Source organism: Vanessa tameamea, chromosome 11 (genome assembly GCF_037043105.1).
Source record: "Vanessa tameamea isolate UH-Manoa-2023 chromosome 11, ilVanTame1 primary haplotype, whole genome shotgun sequence".
Classification (NCBI taxonomy): domain Eukaryota; kingdom Metazoa; phylum Arthropoda; class Insecta; order Lepidoptera; family Nymphalidae; genus Vanessa; species Vanessa tameamea.
Genome location: NC_087319.1, coordinates 330,256 through 349,899, shown reverse-complemented (window position 1 = coordinate 349,899; position 19,644 = coordinate 330,256). Strand labels below are relative to the sequence as shown.

Sequence of the window (19,644 nt, the reverse complement as noted above, 5' to 3'; positions counted from 1 at the left end):
ATTTATTTTCGAGACAATTTCTATTATCTGTTACTTTTACGGCAATTATGTAAAGTGTGAGTGTTAATGAATGCTATTTAGTTATCGATTCGAATATTTCAAGCGCGTATAGAGCGGGGAGGGGGTGGGGGTAGAGGAAATGAAACACGGATCCTTATTGACCTAAAAATGAAGAAACATTTATTTCAGTATGTCTTTTGTAAAATTTAATAACAGAATGAATCAAATGTGGTTAGAGAATAACAGAGCGGAGTACTTTCCATTCGATAGAATTAGTTTCACCAACAATAGAAATATAATATTTATCAAGTCATTTACAGATACAATTAATGCAGTACCAATAAATCTAATTTATTCGTTTACTGAGTTAGTTAAGTTAAATTTAAACATTTATTATGATCATTAATGTACAGCGGCGGTGACTCGCCGTGCTACGGCCACGGTATATTTTTTTTGTGATTTTTTAAATTTTTTAATCTTCACGTACTTTATAAATATCTCATACTTGAAAAAAATTTACATTTAAATGTATCGGAAAGGTGCGGAGCAGCACACACACGCACGCCACACTCGCGACACTCGCGGACCGACATCCACCACACGCGACACGCGACACGGGACACGCGACACGCGACACGGGACACGCGACGCACACCTACTCGTTTCGCTTTTGTACCGCTACACTTGAAGTTTTCTTCCTTATATAGTAAAATTAACGGAATACTTTAAAGTCTAAATAGGGAGGGGCCGCGCCCACCGGTATATATACCATTGAACTGAAACGATGACAATATTAATTTATCGCAAACACTAGAGAAATGCAGGTCCAATACGATGGTAATATTGTGTGTCATGAAACAAAACGTATATTAAAATTCTCTGCTTTATACACACACACTAGCCGGCGGCTCACTTCGACGTCATCATGGTGACGAATTCTGAAACAGAGAAACGGCGGGCATTAGTCGATCGCAGTACAGCGCTCTCTCCCGGCGACGAACAGATATTCACAAAAAAGTATTCACAGAACCCTCGCAAACGTGTCTAAGATGAATGTTAACACAGAAATAGTGACCGACAGACAGAGGATGCACTATTAAAACGAGTAACCTGTTAGACAAAATATAATCGCTAAGTCGATCGTGATACAAAGTTAAAGTCGTCCGTCGCCGAGCACAGGCCTCGGGAGGAGTGTGCTCCGCGACACTGGGACGTAGTAAACGAACCATAGGAAACGCTCGAACCTCGTCATGCCACTACAAAGGGATTATGCGAAATACCACCCTCTGGATATAAGATCCGAAGGCCGGCGTCGGGGGCGGCCGGTCGCAACGTTTGCTGCTCGTTTGTCGGTAATAAAGGTTTACAAGCTAAATACAGTGCAAAGCGCGGAAGGGATCGCCAGGTGGTATTTCTCTAAGAAAACTCTATACAGACATAAGACACATGCACCAGAGGCTGCCGGGTCGCCCGGAATTCGTCCGGGACGGGATTGCGGGCGACCCGGGGGAGCTAACACGTCAGAGGTAGAAACAGTTAAGAACGAGCAGCAAACCATTGATAGCACTGTCAGTACCTAGTGGGCCGCGGCGACGTAGGCCTTCTCTACACACTACTAGGGAATAGTTCGAGGAGTCCATGGTAACGGTTAGTTAGTGTAACGAAAGGACAAGGGCGAGCCTCGCGCTAGCGGCTGCCGTCGCCGCGCGCGAATATCATTTGCGCGAGCGCATGGAAGTCTGCAAGAGAGAACGCTCGGTCGGTTGAGACTGCAAAATGCGGGGGCAGCGGCGCCACGCGACAGGAATGATCCTTCGTGTAGCTCTAATTGTGATCAGGTTATAGCCGAATGTAACGAATACAATAATCTAGTGTCAATTTCCAAGAATATGGCGTCGCCACTGCCCTTGGTCGATGTGGGTTTAGCATTCAAGATAAAAGTTCGTTCAGGTGCTTGTGTATTCATTCATTCCCGTGTCGGATGCATTAGTGACTAAAACAGGAAGTTTTAGGTAACGTAGTATCATGTTACTGGATAGTTTACACCGCATGCGCAGCCACCGAGTCCCAAACCACCGACTAGTTACTTTCAGTACCGTCCGACTGTACGCGTTTCATATATATAATATTTATATTCAATATATAATATTTCGTATTATCTGTGGGAATTTAATACCTAGTTACCTCCGCCTTCAGCAACTCGATACGAATAAATCTAATACGAGAGCAGTTTGGATATTGACCAAGTATTTTTATCGAGTTGAAAAATAAGATCATTATTGTAACTCGTTTTTTCTTGTAACGGAAGATTAGTTAAGAATACCCATACTGCGTGTTATTGTTCGAATGATTACGAGTATCCCTGGCATTAGCAATACGATACGAGCCGCGAAGCCAAATAGTAGTTTTTCATGCTTTTTTTTATTTCTCGCACCGTACAATACAAATATAAAACCTTGACCAGGAAATTGACAAAAACTCTCATTCATATGAGAAAACTCTTTTGATATTGTATTGTAATGCCAATTATAAATCGTCGAAGTTTAAAATAGTAATGGTTTTAAAACTGTAACCGCCCGTCGTGACGGTTATTTAATTCTTATCTATCGCTATAGTTTTTCAAATTAAAATATTTATCACATTGACCTCACCGCGCTATCACTAAATTTCCCTATCTACATAAACGGCACCGGCAATAAACTGTGTACAGTAATGATAACATCGGTCGTTTCGGATGGCTTGGAACGCGGGAGACGTGGCGACCGCGCACGTTCGCTCACATCGACTAGCACTGAAGATATTACTGTATTAGAGCGAATATTTAACTGGATGTCAAATGGTCATTTAGGTTGTCAATTTTATAATCCATAACAAATTTCCATTTTTTTTGTACAAAACAACATTCTCTTTGACTAAAATGTATTATGAAATTATTTAAGAGTTCATGTCATTTGATTAGAATCACGGTATCCATAAACCAAAGATTACCTAAGCAACACACGTATTACGAGAGCAAACATGATTTTTATGGCGGTACATTCCTCCGTTAGCCGTTTCTGAGCAATTTCACTAAACACAAGGGTATTAACTGAACTGTCGTAATTTCACGACCTAACGTTACATCTAGAAGGTGGTGTACTTTCACATTATCCGGCAGAGAGAGTCGAACAGTATTCATGCCTCGTGTGAGCACGCCGGAATATGAATATGCTGAGCAAGATATATGAAAAGTTTTCCTTGAAACCAACACATAACCTGCTTCATTAATGGCAACAAATCTACATCAGATAAATAGTGCAAAAGCTTCAACACTCATATGAGGCGTCATTGGGTGTTGCGGGTACTATTTCCAATGTTCCAAGTGGTGTGGTACACTCGCGAACCCAGCGCTACACCCAACGGCACATCCAGCTCGAACAGGTACACACACAAGAACACTACACTCACCCTCATAATTGACCTGTCCATCGCCGTCGATGTCGGCCTCGCGGATCATCTCGTCGACCTCCTCGTCGGTGAGCTTCTCGCCGAGGTTGGTCATCACGTGGCGCAGCTCGGCCGCGGATATGAAACCGTTGCCGTCCTTGTCGAACACGCGGAATGCCTCGCGGATCTCCTCCTCGCTATCTGTGTCTTTCATCTTGCGCGCCATCATCGTGAGGAATTCGGGGAAGTCTATCGTGCCGTTGCCTGCAAAGTAATAGTTATTGAATGAGTTTATTTCCTTTAAACCATCGACATGACGCGTTACTTAGTTTGAGATCAGGAAATACGTAAGCTTATTTATATTTAATCGATTGTTCAGGTTTCCCTTGACAACAAACAAATTAGTACGAAATAAATCTACCCACATACATTCTTCAAGATACAATAATTATTTTGACATTATGTTTTTTCGAAGAAATTGCGTCAGTACATTTATAACTCAAATGAAGATATTCAGGTAGGCAAAAACATTTTAAAACTTTTCAGTGTAAATCAATCAAAATAATTTAGCATATAATAACAAAAGCATCTCAAGATATTTAATGGCGGCGATTTTCACGAATGTAGTTTATATTATTTCAGAGATTAATGAGCCCGATCAAAAGAAGCTAGACTGTTTTCATTGTTTACGGTTTGCGCCGGCGCAGCTGTTCCACGCTCCGATTCCATCACTCTATGATCAATTAATCGACGATAAAATTTTATTAAAACACTATCGATGCTAACATAATAAATATCACTCGATAGTTAATGACTCGACGATGAGAAATACCGGCTATTGATTTGGCATCGAAATAAATCAACTTTGGGTATCGAATAAAGTGTCGACAGCGTAAAAACACGAACATTACTCGTTACTATTATATACATACACGTAATTGATTTCATTGCAACTCGACTTTACCGAGTGATCGATTGACGTAACGAGACACGATCGAGAATAATCGGAGTAGCAAAATACTTCGAATTTTAAAAGGCTGTGTGGTAATTTATAGTACAGAAGTAAATCAGCTTTCAAATTGAACTGTATTACTTGCAAATAAAGAACAAAGGCTTACATCTCGTAATTGTCAATCGCCTAGTGATAAGATTTATTGGTAGACGAAGTTACGGACGGAATAGACATAAATATACCTGAGATTACGAGGCGCACAATTCAGTAGTTCTGCAAATACATTATCATGATTATAAAATATGGCGAGACATAACAATGACATCTACTCGAGTCACAGATTACATAACACAACCCTTGCATACTGCAATGGTATTATTTAATGCGAATTGAAAAAATATCAACCATTCGCGCTATCAAAACTTTCAAATTTTCCCATTGGATTGAGGCCGTTGTATGTAATCATGCTTATATCTATATGTTGTGGAAAATCAATTCGTAAACGCTAATAAGAATTATTCATAGAATTATTTTTCAAAACATTATTCGTCCGCGAGTCAACTCACACGGAAACTAAATAGAGGTGACAATCTAATATTCTGGTGAAACCTTAACCGGATCCGAAACTAAAAGTAGTAAATTAAACTATTTGTGCGAATTTACACGTTGAAACATTAAAATATTTATTTTTTGAAGTACATAGCGATAGTAAGTTACAGATACGCTTGTGATTTTGAGGATCAGATGAACGAGAAAATGTAAGTAATATATTTTGTTACGGCGCAAAACGTATTGTGAGTACATGTTCGTTACACGTATTTCAGGTTAAAATTCATCTTACTGCGATAACATTATAAATGCGATTTAATTTTTCCTGTTTTGTTTCAGTAACTGTAAACGATATGTGCTCGGACTGAACTAATTTACATTCAAACTATTAAAAATCTAGATCTGTTTCCTTTAAGCGGTCATCACCCTTACCGCGGATCACAAAAAAATACTTATATAATGTTGCGGTCTACGACATGTTTGCTGACTTTAAATCTCGTTTGCGATGCTTTTGTTGATGGATTGGCTCGTGATACCATATGGGTAAGCTGAGCCGCTTAGATGCTTGATTGATGGATGAGTTTAACATGTATTCCCTTCGTCGCCTTAACCGACATCCCGAGCGGGACGGGTGGCTCTATTGCATCCTGCCACAATCACTCGGTCTTATAAGTTGCATTAGCATGTAGTAAATCAACCAACCGTGTTCAATCAATAAAATCATCACACTTGTCATCGTGTTTAAATATAAGGCGACATTTCGTCTCGTCCATTAAATGGCCGAGACGGTGGTGCAAAAATAAGTTCTAGTTAAGTTTGTCGCTGCTAATTCCGTGGTAACCTTTCGAGGCGTCGCGGGCTATTTATACCGCCACTGAGCTTTCGAGAATGCACGGCGCATTCCCGTTCGCGCAACGCCTGTCGCTTTTAGGGCACATCTGGACAATTGTAGCACAAACAGGCTCTTTTCGATATACCATTTATATTTCGAAAACAAGTAACAGAAAACATTATAAAATACTAATTAAAACGAGTTTATTAATTAAAATCAATAGACCGTAATAAAATCGGTACTACAGTATTACCGTTATCGATAAAATATTTTATAAATGCTGAAGCCAGACTTCCTTTTATTTCGCATGCCGGCCATGCCTGTTTTGGAATAGCTAGGTTAGTACGTAAGACTCGAGTTTAGTTCGGCGCCTGGGTGGTCAGCTCATTGTTTAAGGAACAACAATGGCCGCCAGGACCTTGAACCCGGACGCGACGGTGCCGTGCTCATTTATCTGTTCAACGCTCGGTGATAACTTGGACTGTGTAAACACACGCTATAAATTTTGGCACACATTAAACGATATCGTAAACAGCTATGATACAAAGTAGAATATCTGTGTAAGGCTAAATATAACGGTTATTTAATTCGTTGCACTATTAGGACAGGAAACGTTCGAGTGTTGCGGTGAATCCTGAACAATGAGGCTATTGCGGTCTGCGGCCGGCTCTGGTTACACCAAACTGCGTCATGAAACGAGAGACCGGCTTATTTATAAATAACTAAATGTTTACTATGTCTCACTAAAATATCACAACACTATTTAATTCATTATTTACAAATGTTATACTTCGTCGAAGAGAAAATAAAGAGGCTTACACTGAACTCGAAGAAAAATAATAAAACTAAAAAAAAAAACTTGTTTAGAAATATAAAGTTCGGCAGATGGAATATGTTAGGTATATGACAAGGTAAAAAAGTTATAGATAAACTAAATATTGACAGGCATATCTGAATCGTATAATTAAAATTAACATTTCAATAGCTCGCTTCAAAGACCGAGACCTTGTACGTTTAAGAGATAAATTTGTATGCCGATACAGTGTTGCGACTTGCGAATGAGACGAAGCCTTAGCAGGCGGCGAGCAAGGACGCGTGAGTCAAGATGGCGTCAGCGGGCCACTACCTATTAAATTCCTTATAGACAGCGTAATTAGACATGGCTTCACATGCGTGTCAAGTATCGATTGATATAATTGGATACTACTCCGTTATTACGTCATCTCTTTAGGTAACACGAACTACGCGATGGTGAGATAACTTATAACATCTATTTACAGTTCATTGTGTATTATGTACTCTAATAATACCTTGTTATATCTCTGAACTACGCGTTTCAAATAAAAGATAATCGATCGAACGAGGTCATTAATAACGAAAGCACCCGACTGACATTCAAAAGAAAGAAGAGAAATTTATCGGATCGCTGTATTAATAATAGGCTATATTTAAGATCGCGCCCGGCCGGGTTCGCGAATAGCACGTAATGAATCTTAATTATCGACGGCTGCATGTAACAATAGAAATGGAGAGACACGCGGACGCTGCAATTATCACGCGGGCGGCGGGCGGCGGCCGACGGCCGGCGGGCAGCGGGCGGGAGAGCGATGAGTTATGAACACATTTTGTGTATAATGAATGATAATCTAATGGTGACGGTTCAACTGTTATTACAAAACGACGAACCAAATGTTTCGTTCCGTGGCTCTCGAGGCGTCAAAACTTTTTTCGCGTATTTTAAACAACGTTGGTAATAAAATCAAACAAATTACAAACTACGGGACATTGTTATAAAACATGCGAATAGTCGGTGAATTTACTGTACTATCAAATTGATTTTTGTCAGTTTGCCAGATGTAGCGTGGAAGGCAGAAGGAAGATCCGTGTAATATTTAGGGTAAAAGTGTTCGGTTCGGCCGATGCTCCTGAGTGTGCGCGGAGTAATCGCGACAAACGCGCTGGCACGGCGCCAACGGAATATGCAAATTCATTTGCAATCCGCTGCGACTCCAGACACAGAGCTGTTAGATAAGAGTGTTGTCAACACGATCGCTTGGCAATAATCGAACACGCCGCGGCTACGGCTGTGTACTGTGTATTCTACTCGTCCTTATATTCGAAACATTTATGGCTGTTCGTTATTTCAACTCATACGAGAGAATAATGTATGATTAATTGTTATTTATGTAAAAACATACGACATTTCTGAACTGAAGCAATTGAGGCGGTAAAATAATCGAGAACCAATGCTCAAAGCTGTGACCAATAAATATTTTAATAACATGATATTACATGTAAAATGGAACGCGCTAAACTAAATTCGTCCGTGAATCAGAATCGTAAAGGGTACTCGGGAAGCCATTAGGACGACAATGGGTCAGCCATTTGCGCTATGTAGGAGAGTAATGCTACTCGAGAGACACAGATGAGCGGATCGATATCTTGGCAGCTCCCCAGCTCCTTACGATTTTCCTCCCTCCGAATTCCATCTAAATTCAATGTTGTGTCCGTGAATATTACAATATGTGATTTATTACTGTTTATATTTAACGAAGGCGCTGCTAACGAACTCTGGAGACAAATCGCGGTTGAAAAAAATAATAAAATAAAATTATCTATGACGTCACATCTCTATGTTACTGAAATGTTTATTCCTGAAAATATAAGATAATCTTCGGAAAAATATATTTATCAAAACGTATAATTCGACGCGTATTCGGTTCTTAATAATTATCCACCATTCTGTCTAATTTATAACGGTCTCGTAACGATTAGACACAAACCAGAATCGCTGGCAAGAATATCTTGGGGGGTAGTAAATCTGTATGTGCAGTTAGATAACGCTAACTTTTAAAATCATTTCATTTTGTTCGTTTTTATTTAGTAAATTATTTTGCAAATTTTTATCCGAAATACTTTTAAAAGAACTATATACTAAATGTAAAAACTATGTACTTAAACGAAACAAAAGGTTAGTTCAAAACGTCAAGTAAATTTTGATAGACTTCGAATTAACTTTGAAGATAGGCTTTGAAGACTGTCATAGGCTACTCGTCGAGTCTTTTCTACGTTAAGCACTTGAATTTTTTTATTTGATGTATATTTATTTTATGGTAAAAAACGTCGTGGGTCGAAAGTATTGCGCTGACATATTAAGAGTAGTGTCTTTCGACATCGATCGATGGGCGAGTTGCTTGACCGGCCTATTTATATTGTGATCCCAGTTTAGAAGCATAAACAGGCGCATGCGCGTTCACTACGTTACGTTTAGCTATAATAAATCTTAGGGCTTCACACGTGACACCAGGACAATTATGTTTCATTGACAGTGATTGCTGGAATTAATCGTACTTGAACTACTAACATTACGCTCGTTATTTCATCGGCTACATTTGATCGTTTCAATCGTTTTCAAACATTAATTTTCTTACAAATTACGCATCGATGACGTCACTTAGTATCTGATACAGATAAATCAATATGTCTGCCATTAGACTGGAGGTTGAATGGGGTCAATCAAGACGAGAGACGCGGATCGTAAGCCCCAGTACAATAGTTAATTGGTCGTTCGCCTCCGCTCAACGCTAATAGGTTACCTGATCGACGACTGTGCAGGGTCATTTGATCAAAGTGCTGGCAATTTAACACTTCCATTATTTTCTAAGCGAAATACAGTTCAGTTTGAAAACGGGTTATGAAAATGTAAATTGCGATGAGCGGAGAGAAATCTCGATAAATCTTATTGATACAGGGATCGCTGGCTTAAGCGCATAAAACGAATTTTCGAGCTAGTATATCTAGTTGGATTCGGAAAGCCCGTCTCGTCCAATTACCCCTGCTCCACGTGACGGTATTGATCGCGCTCCGGCTCCCTCCCCAACGTCAGCTGACTTTCATGTCGATGAGCGATGTTTCTAGAACCATTTCTGCTTATTTCGCACTTCGTTTCGACTACATCAAAAATATATATTCTTTAAATTTATATATATAAAAAAAAAATCAAATATAAAAAGCATCACGAAAATATGTATATTTAATAATGTAAGAAGTACACTTTCCAATGACACTTGCAATATATAAGTGTTTAGTGGTTATGCCGCATAAGATTCATAAACATTTTTCTGGTCAGCTAATGTTAATCGCGAGAGCCGAGATGGGTTTCCGTTTTGTAGCATTGTTCCACAAATAGCGTTGTAGCGAAGAGTTACAATCGTCTCACTCGGAAAAACAAACTTCTTAGTGTCCATCGTGTGACATCAACTTTAAAATGACACGGAAACCCGTTAACGGTCTATTCGAAATCACCGAATCGTTATGAATACGCTATTAAGTGGATACAAATGAGACGTTACTGTTGATAAGGAAGTTCATAGATTAGACGCGACGTCGACGTGACTACTTTCAAAACCCGATAAACATATTTGTTCGACGAAGCCGTCGTGGTCAATAAAATTTTACTCTCCATAAAATATGTTATTCGACGGAATTTATACGCAATTAACTGAATCACTGCACTTCCTGGCCACTGGAGAAATATAAGCCAGCCATTTAGCTGCTCTGCTATGGGTGACTAACGGCATTCCTGCAGCGCTTTTCAGTTCAGCGATCTCGTCGAATGAAGCGCTATCGAAAAGTCATAAAACGATCTCGTACTGAATACGGGGTCAATGAAACGGCGATGCAAGTTCGCTTCTGAAAGATCGGTACAGTTGGCGAACCCCACGGATCAGCACACCGAACTCAAAATGTATCTGCAAATATTCAAAATTGAATTTCACGTTCTAAGTCAAAAATATCCTAGTAACGTTTTGTCGTCATGAGGAAAGTGTATCTTGGTATGTTATATTGATTGTTAGCAGCGTCGTTGAGAGACACGTGACAAATATCGCAGACGCGAGCGCCAAGTATTATACAAAAGTTAATTGTAAGACGTTACGTTCATTAGTCGCATATCAACAATTTATTATGATTAAATCAAAAACTGAATTCGGCCGAAGATTATTCGAAAGTCATGTTCAATAATAGTTTCTGTGTATATGATGTTAGTACGAGATGACAGAAGTTGAATTGATGTATGGCGTAACGCGTTCGGGTAGGGAACGTTAGCAGCCGTCTAAAACTGTCAGGACTGACCGCAGGGGAGTTGTAAACAATCATTTACGTACATACGGAACATTAACTATTATCGTTTTCAGAATGGACGTAAACTTTTCAAATGGAATCTTGCCCAATGTACTAGTGTTTCAGATCAAAAACGATGTAATATTTTTAGAAGTAGCACCAAACATACGAACAAAATATCCATTTGTAGTATGACAGTCGCAATTTGGTTCAGTTCTCATGTTATTCATCCAAAATTAGTATTTAATAATAATTCGTGTGACTTCAAAACATTAATTGTTATTGAACATGTGCCGTTATCGAGGCAGGATAAGCTCTTTACAGGAAAACAATGTTTATCAAGGACTCTTTCCTGCTATTCGTTTGTTAAATTAATTTGCAACGGGCGCGGTCGTCGGATGTGACAGCGTGGCATTATTAACCGCAAATGGTTTGCGGAACGTAACGGTCGTAAAATGAACGTTAACACGCCCGATTATTTGAAAATGTTTTTATTTATTCAAATTGCAGTTTTTTTTAATTTTCGAGAAAGTTCTTCTTATAAAATCGGAGACTGTATTTTATATTGATATTAAACTAAATATTTAATATGTATTTGAAAGTAAGTGATTAAAACAGCATTAGTAAATGTAATCGGGAAGTTTATCTTCAACGTGACTTCAATAATGACATTAACGTCATCTGATTACACGTCGGTTACGTTAACAATGTCCAAACAAGCGAAACATTAGACTTGTATTCATCGCAATATTGCACAAACAAGCGGAATTTTGAACTTGTCGCAGCAGTCTATTGAGGAGTTTACCCACCAGTTAGGAAAGCGAGTGAGACTATGTAGGCAAAAATGAACGGACTTAACGTCTAGTTAGACGGGAAGACGTGATTGTCTCAAATAGTCTGTCTGATGTATTGAGACCGAACTATATCCGAACAGGAAACAACTAATTTCCTTAGTTACGTTGCTCGTATACTAGACTGCATACATAATGGAAATTAGTGTACAACTCAATTTTTTGTCAAGTAAGAAGGATATATTGTTTGATGAAGATTTTTCCGCTGAGCCGACTTGCCGTCATTTGATTTACAAATAAGAATCGTAGTTTGACCTTAAAGTCTGTGAGCGTACAAGGTTAGACAATATTGAAACTTAAACATAATACCGCGTTTATTATGTGATTGACGTCGTTCGTTATAAGCTGGGCCGGCTCTACTAATACTTAATCCAGTATAAATTATTTTTCATTATGAAATGTCAGTACGCATTATATTTCGCCTAATGTTATACATGCATACGTTGAATTTATTTTATTCTATGTAGTCATTCCCCTAATCTTCTCAATACATTGGGAAGTAAAGTAAGCTTAAGGGTTGGCGCAGGGTCCTCTTTTTCCATTCGACTCGGTCTGTCTTCGCATCAACACACAGACCCATTTTCTTATCGTATTTCACACAATCTAATCATATAGTTTGTCTTTCTTTAACGTTTAATTATTTTGTATAAAATCTTGCATATGAAACATATATGTAAATATGAACGGTGAAGATCACCATTCGCATGCAGATTCGTAAACAATCGTTTGAGAGATCGTAAACATGACCTTACACTGACGTCAGAGCTGCGAAGACAATGATGATGGACAGGTATCATATCAACATCAGAAGAGTTCCGCGTTGTTAATAAGTATTGTGTTACAGTTAACATATAAACGGTGTAATTGTTATGGTAATATAAGATCTCACGCCCCCATTGAACGAACTGCGTCAAAAATAATAAACAATCGGACACAGGCGTATGACGTCGGTTCCCATGATTTTCGATATTCGCAAATTCTCGCGATCGGTATGTTACAAGGACGACTTGATAAAAACGCGATAATAAACCAAAACAGCTTTTAGTCGAAAGAGGAATATTGTGTAAATTTGCAGGGTAATTCATGAATATGTCGTATAAAAGCAATCGAAATAATTTAAATAGAGCGCTGCAAGCGAACACTATCAAATCGCTATTTGGCATGCTTCTTACATTTCTATTCTTAGCCAAATTTCTATTACCAAACTTATAAGAGCCATATTAGGCTTATAATTACCATAATATAGAATAACTTTATCGAGCCTTTTATACAGTCCACTGTAAAGATCATCATTAAAAGTGGCAGGATAAATATAGGAAGAGGAAGTTGCGATTTCGAACAGCTTCTAGCCTGGCTTTCCCGAGAAACGGAGTGTTGATGTTTTGGCGATGTTTCTTACGTTGACTAAACGGGTGGGCATTGGACACGTCTCATATGCGCCAAGATGTCGGCCAGGTGAGTGCGTGTCGTTATAAATACCCTCATATTAATAAAGTATCAATTCTTATTTGACGCCACGTTGATAACATGTGATGTCAAGGCCGTCTCGCGTCGCGCCCGGCTCGTACAAAATAATATTGTAAACAATACCGAAAATACCGTCCGGTTCTGATACACGGCTTCCTCGCTCTTAACATATGATGTATTGCCGAGGCTGCGAGGTCTTGGGAATGGTTTACATTGATATTGTACAGACGCTTTCTCTTAGGCTCGGCCGAGAGTTGAGGATTTCTCGCGAGATGTTTTTCAACCTTCAAGTGTATTCTTTGCACATTTCCAAATATTTATCAAAATTATGACATTATCGTTTGCCAATTAGGTTTATTTTTATTTATATAGTGACGTTGTGTATTCAAAGTTTGGAGTTCAAATTTCAAAATTTTTTATTCATTTTCCGCAATGATTCGTTTCAATAAGACATGATAAGGGTGTATTTTTTACAAATCTCTCAGCAATCATCTGACGCATAATACCGTTGTTATAGTGATATTATTTGCCTTTTTTATCAGAGCCATTGTTATCGCACAGCCCCGAATACAAGTTCTTGTGATTGTAGGCAGAGCAAACGCAGTTCCAACACGTGATTCGCAATCAAACGCTTTGTAAATATCCATGTAATTAAAGGATTTATCAGCAAACATTTGTTCAACATCTTATTTCCTAAAGTATCATGCAAAACTACTGTTTATTGCTTCAACGAAAACATTTAGCGGCGTAAATTTTCTTAAGCTTATATTACTAAGGAAATAATAATTTGCCTAAATATACCGATTGTGCCTCTGATAGATAAATTGTAAATAAAATGATATCTGTTTATGAAAATAATTCTGTCGTTATGGTTGCTTAGTTCAAAAATTAATTACAATCAAATAAAGTACGATGTAAACTTCGGCCTACGCAATTGTAGATAATATATTAGGACGCCCACTGACGTGCGTGAAAAAATCTGCTTAATCATGGCCGGTAAAGGTATGTATACGTAGAGATGCGAGGAACGCTGCCAGATCAAGACGATCCCAACATACCTCCCTACACTCATTCATCAAGTTTCAAAAAGATTGTTTAACGACATCGAAGACGACGGAATTAATGTCCCTCAGCCGAATATAGACGAAATAACAATATTAGCGATAAAACTACATTACGAGTTTTATTTGACTTTCCTTTCGGGGAGAGATAGGGATTTATTTGGGGGACCATAACTGGCGGTTTACTTTAAAACTAAAACAATCCTCGGCTTATGCTGTTTATGTTGTATGGCCGGCGACAATATTCAAACACGATTCATTTTGTTCACGGACTTGTAGAATTGTCAACTAAAAATTTAGAAACTACGCTAGCTGCTGGAACTTACTGACTACAACCGGATAGTAGCGTAAATCAAGGAAAATGACAGTGACAGAAACTTGATGACTGTTCTCTATTGGAGGGCTCTAATGTTCCTTTCAATATATTAACGTGGATTCGGTATAGAAATCACAAATAAAAAATAACAAAGAAAAGTAGTTTATCTCGAGACGGTTTCGCGAAGTTGTCCACGGCTTAAGCTCGAAGTTAACACTGATTTATGGCGTCCGCCCCCAATTCGTCCGAAAAATTGCTGGATTTTCGTCCTCGCTTCACAAGAGGTTGACATAATCACGATTTATCGTAACTACGTGTACATTTATTCTAAATTCGGTGGCGTTTTTAAAACCAAGCAATGCTGAATTTTTTCCAAGTTTACTCGAGTAATTTTCAAGCTATTTAGCCAGTTATAGTAACTGGCTAACCGAGTTAATATATATTAATATTGTTCATACATGTTATCGGCAACAATAAATACTTCTAACGATAACGTTTTGATTAACGATAACATTCCTTCGTAAACATTGACACAAAGACAATTACTATTGAAATGAACCTGTGTATTAGCACCGAGTTATGGCCTAAATATAACTTGTGATAATAGCCGCTCATCATAAAAAATATATCGATTGTGTCATACATAATATCCTATCAATGTTTTACATATCTCTTTCTTATATTGTTGCGATAAAGTTTTATAGTGAGAATTACGTGAGAATTTGCAACACTCAATATTAATTACCTAAAAGTATTTATTAATCATTCGATGGACTTTGGTTCAGAGAATTATTTAATAAAGATAAGATACTTTTAAGAATTTGACTAAGGTTTAGTCATGGGTTTCTGTACTTACCGTCCGCATCGACTTCATTAATCATGTCTTGAAGTTCAGCTTCTGTGGGGTTCTGTCCTAGGGAGCGCATCACGGTGCCGAGCTCTTTGGTGGTGATGGTGCCATCGCCGTCTTTGTCGAACAGTGAAAACGCCTCCTTGAACTCCGCGATCTGTTCTTCCGTCAGCTGATCCGCCTGGAATATGAATGTTTCAAATAAAAAAACGAAATTCAAACCATTTTTGGTCATTAAGTTTTTATACATGTTTCCGAACCAAGTAAAAGGAAATATATCGATGACTTATTTGATGATTTATATATAAAAGAATAAGGAAAAAATCTCTGGAAACCATTTTCCTAAACGGCGACCAAAAACAAACCTTCGATAACACCTTCAAACAACAAAACAAATTTAATTTAATATTAAAAAACCCACCGTTGTAACCACCATTTTGTTAACAGAGAACAGCCTAAGACTGAGTCGGAGCAGTTAATGAGATATTTAGACTGATAAGATTATTATGAAGATTACGAGAGTAATTACTGTTTGCTTTTGTGACACGTCACACTGCGGACCACTCCAGATAGTGCGAGATAGCAAATACTGCAGTATTACAATACCACTATCAATAGATATATCGTACGATAATGTTTCATTACATATATAATCAATATAAATTCTGGCTAATCTAAAATTAACACGTGTCAGCTCTATGGTCTTCAGAATATTACGAGAAACGCAAAATTACCGAAAAGATTCGTACTATTTTTTAAAATTATATTTTAACTGTTATATTCAATATACATTTATTTAAGAACAAGTAATTCTTTGTTATAAGGGAAATAGTTTATTTTTTCGTACAAATTCTATTGAAGTCATAATTATACTATTAATTTTACGCGATGTTGCGTCGATGTTTATTACGAATACTACAGCGATTTCTATTTGTACAAAGACAGAAGAAAATCAAACAATACTTTCGTGTTTTATTGATAATATTATAACCTGTTTTCCTGTTTTCATACTAACTATAATATTAATCACATATCAAAATAAGTCTTTGTGATTATGAAATGAAAAATAAATCTTCTAAAAAAATTATTTCCATTAATTTAAACTGATATTTTTTTATAATTCATATTTAACTTAGAGAAACTAGCAACAATCATTACTTTAAACAATGTTTCACTTGAAACAATTATTTTGCATATCTTGTTTCTTAAATTGGATATTGGTCAGTCATAATAAATAACTGTAGTCACATTGATAACACCTAATAGCCCATATGTAATCAATAGATAAAGTATGGCAAACGTCATATATAATTACAAATTATACTGCGTGTAGTTAGGCAAAAATGTTCAATGTATCTAGTGCAATCTAGAGGCAGCCGAATGCAAGGTTAAAACTAATAAAACAAGTGGTCCTACAAACAATGTCCACTTAATAGGCACTCGATAAAGATATTTTTATATCTTAATGTTTCACAATGAAATCCAACTGTGTAACAAAAGAAAATGATGACATAATAAATATTTTTTTCATTTTAATCTAGAATTAGATACATTACACTAATATTATTCTTAATTACTTCATTAGTAAACCATATTAGCAATTAGTATAATTAAATTTTAAGTGTCTGATTATTGTATTTTAATAACTACTGATGACTAAACAATCTTATCTAAATAAGTAATTTGGAAACTGGAATAGAATAAAGAAACTAATAATGTTGATATATAATGATATATAATAAAGAGGAATCCTTCAAGAAATACTTCCTTATACAGATTATATGTGTAGTTTCTGTACTCACTTCTCAATTTATTAATTTGATGATAAATATTTACTTTATAAATAAGTGGAAGATATATTTAAACATTGTTTAAAGTAGTATATCACTCTCTATTACTGTTGGATAATACAAAACAAGATTAATCCAAATTTGTTTTAAAATTGTATTGCTCAGAATTTTGTATTTTAAACTTTAAATATTATAAAAAAAACTGTAAGATTAGTCTGTTACTCAGTAAGGGGATTGTTGCAGCTGTCCGAAGGGTGATAATAAAAGATTGTTAACAATAGAGTAGGATATTTGTTACTTCTTTGTAATGTACTGTTACTGCAGTAATTCTTGTTAAATGTTGGTTTATTTTTTGGACCTATGGAGCAACTCAGCTTGGTCCATTAAATCATCAGCAATATTAAAATGACATCAATTTATCCTGGCTTAGTTGATAGATGAGCTAAGTATATTCTTCAAATTTATGTTTTTTACTATTTCAAAATAGTAATATGATAATAATTTTGAATACAAGGAACTCAAACGTTCTTTGGCTCGAGGGACACCGGCTTTTCAGCGAAGAAAATCTAAGCGACATACTAAGCAGGTACGACATACCATGGGTGTCACCATGCTTCAAGTTTGCGAAGAAAGCTAACGGAACCCGTTTTATGAATTGCGTATGAAAAAATGTAAGCCAGCGTTGCGATGAGTCAATGGGCGTTTGACAGGTGCGCCCGGCCGATCGATCGTCAGCAGGGCGCGACGGGCGCCGGAGCCTCAGTCTTGACAGTTATAGTCGAACACAAGCTGTAACACTTGACGTGAACAACAAAATAATAGCTGAGAAAAGTAGCCTCCGTTGATAGTAACGTCATTTCATCGGTTACACCTAACAAACTATGGCGACGGATGTTTCTCGAGACGTCGGAACTGTCGTTTAAATAAACTGGCCTCTTTCTTTGATATATGGCATTCCGCTGCTTCTAGTACGGCTCACTTTAAATTCCCACTATTACTTCGGCGACGTTGACAATCCGCAATGCGGTAAAAAACGGCCATCACAATAATAATGGAGGCCGTCATCACTATAAACACCGATGCACCACAACCAAAAAATATACCCCGAGGCAGATTCGGAAAGATCCCTCGAAGACACTGTTGATTTCTTTTTGACGAAAAAACACTCACCATCGTAGATTAACTTGGATTATCTGGAGCTACACTAAAAAATCACAGACTACGCCGCAAAAGCGACCGCACGGACCGACGTTTGAAACGATACTGCCGCCCTCACTCGCGCGAGCGGTCGCGCCGAGAAACTCGCGACCGCGATTCACTTCGTGCGCCGCGGGAATCGTTCGGAATCGTTCAATCGAATTGCCACACTCTCATGACCGTTCTCGATTCTCACTCGGTCTCTTCTACGTTATTCGATTCAATGCACGTTACGAAAGTCCAAGTCCATGTCTCGGGACGCACGCCACGGGATTAGATTTGATCCGCAAAGGATAGTCGGTTTTATATCGGGCGGGTGCGGCGGCGTAGAGCGGACAGCGGCGCGCGCCGATTGGCCACCGCGCACCTGCAATGCGTCACTGCGGCTCGCGGGACGCACGGGGTTCTCGGCGCGCGCGGCGTCGGCAGCGGTGCGGCGACACCCAGCCGGCGCGCCGCTGCCAGCGCCCGCTGCCCCAGTTCGCTCGCGGCGCGCCTCGCCCGCCCGCCGCAGTGCCGGCGCTTAACGAGATAACAGCTCCGGCCTCCAGGATTGCGCAGGCTTCCCGCCATCGCGCCACGCGTCGTAAATGCGTATTTGTCGCTGACATGGCAATGCGTCTTTCTATACATACGCTAGATATATTAAATTCGATTAGTAATTTCTTTCTTTACATAATATACGATATAATTATACAACTGTCTCAAAAGCCATCGTTTTCGTTGTTCTTGATAAATAATTTGAAAACTCAAAACATGAACACAACTTTAACGAAAATAAGAAATAATAAGTCAGATATTGTTTTATGGAAATTTTATGAAACTTTTGCAAAACCAAATCACAAGACACTCCTTTTTTTTACATCAATTAGTAATTTTAATTTACCACTTTTTTTTGCCTAATATTTTGATTCGCAGACATAAAAACATAGTAATTTTATCGATGTTTTGAAAATCGATATCAATCGATATTGGAGCTTGTCATTTTTTATCTGTAAATTTGATTTTTGTTTGGATTAAATGATATTTACTAGATGGCGCTTCAATGAAATGTTTTCAATTTATTTTTACAATTTTCCAGTCGGTTTCAGTACTAGTTGGTAAAAAAAAATTAGGGTGATAATAATAAGTTGTTTATCTTTGAAATACTGTATAGATACAAATAATATTTAAAGATTACAATTGCTGCTATAGTGCTATAGCGTTATTTAGAGCTAGTATCAATAAGGCGT

The 19,644-nt window shown here is 37.9% G+C and overlaps 1 protein-coding gene across 2 annotated transcripts; it reads right to left on the bottom strand.

Moving 5' to 3' along the window:
- Positions 1-153: 153 nt before the first annotated feature.
- On the bottom strand, positions 154-18,696 carry LOC113400944 (calmodulin). 2 transcript variants are annotated; one of them, XM_026640644.2, is made up of 4 exons: positions 18,386-18,696; positions 15,432-15,606; positions 3,448-3,690; positions 154-938 (listed from the first exon to the last, which is right to left on the bottom strand). In XM_026640644.2, the coding sequence occupies exons 1-4, from the start codon at positions 18,386-18,388 to the stop codon at positions 910-912; spliced, it is 450 nt and encodes a 149-aa protein (XP_026496429.1). In that variant the 5' UTR covers positions 18,389-18,696; the 3' UTR covers positions 154-909. The 2 variants fall into 2 exon arrangements, with proteins under 2 accessions (XP_026496429.1, XP_064072363.1); XM_064216293.1 differs by lacking the exon at positions 18,386-18,696 and adding an exon at positions 15,847-15,876.
- Between the last annotated feature and the right edge of the window lie 948 nt (positions 18,697-19,644).

Excerpts from the sequence above, each read along its gene's own strand:
- LOC113400944 (XM_064216293.1), bottom strand. Across the intron at positions 3,691-15,431 it reads TAATGAAGTCGATGCGGACG|GCAACGGCACGATAGACTTC; the intron begins GTAAGTACAGAA and ends ATTACTTTGCAG. Across the intron at positions 939-3,447 it reads TGGACAGGTCAATTATGAGG|AATTCGTCACCATGATGACG; the intron begins GTGAGTGTAGTG and ends TCTCTGTTTCAG.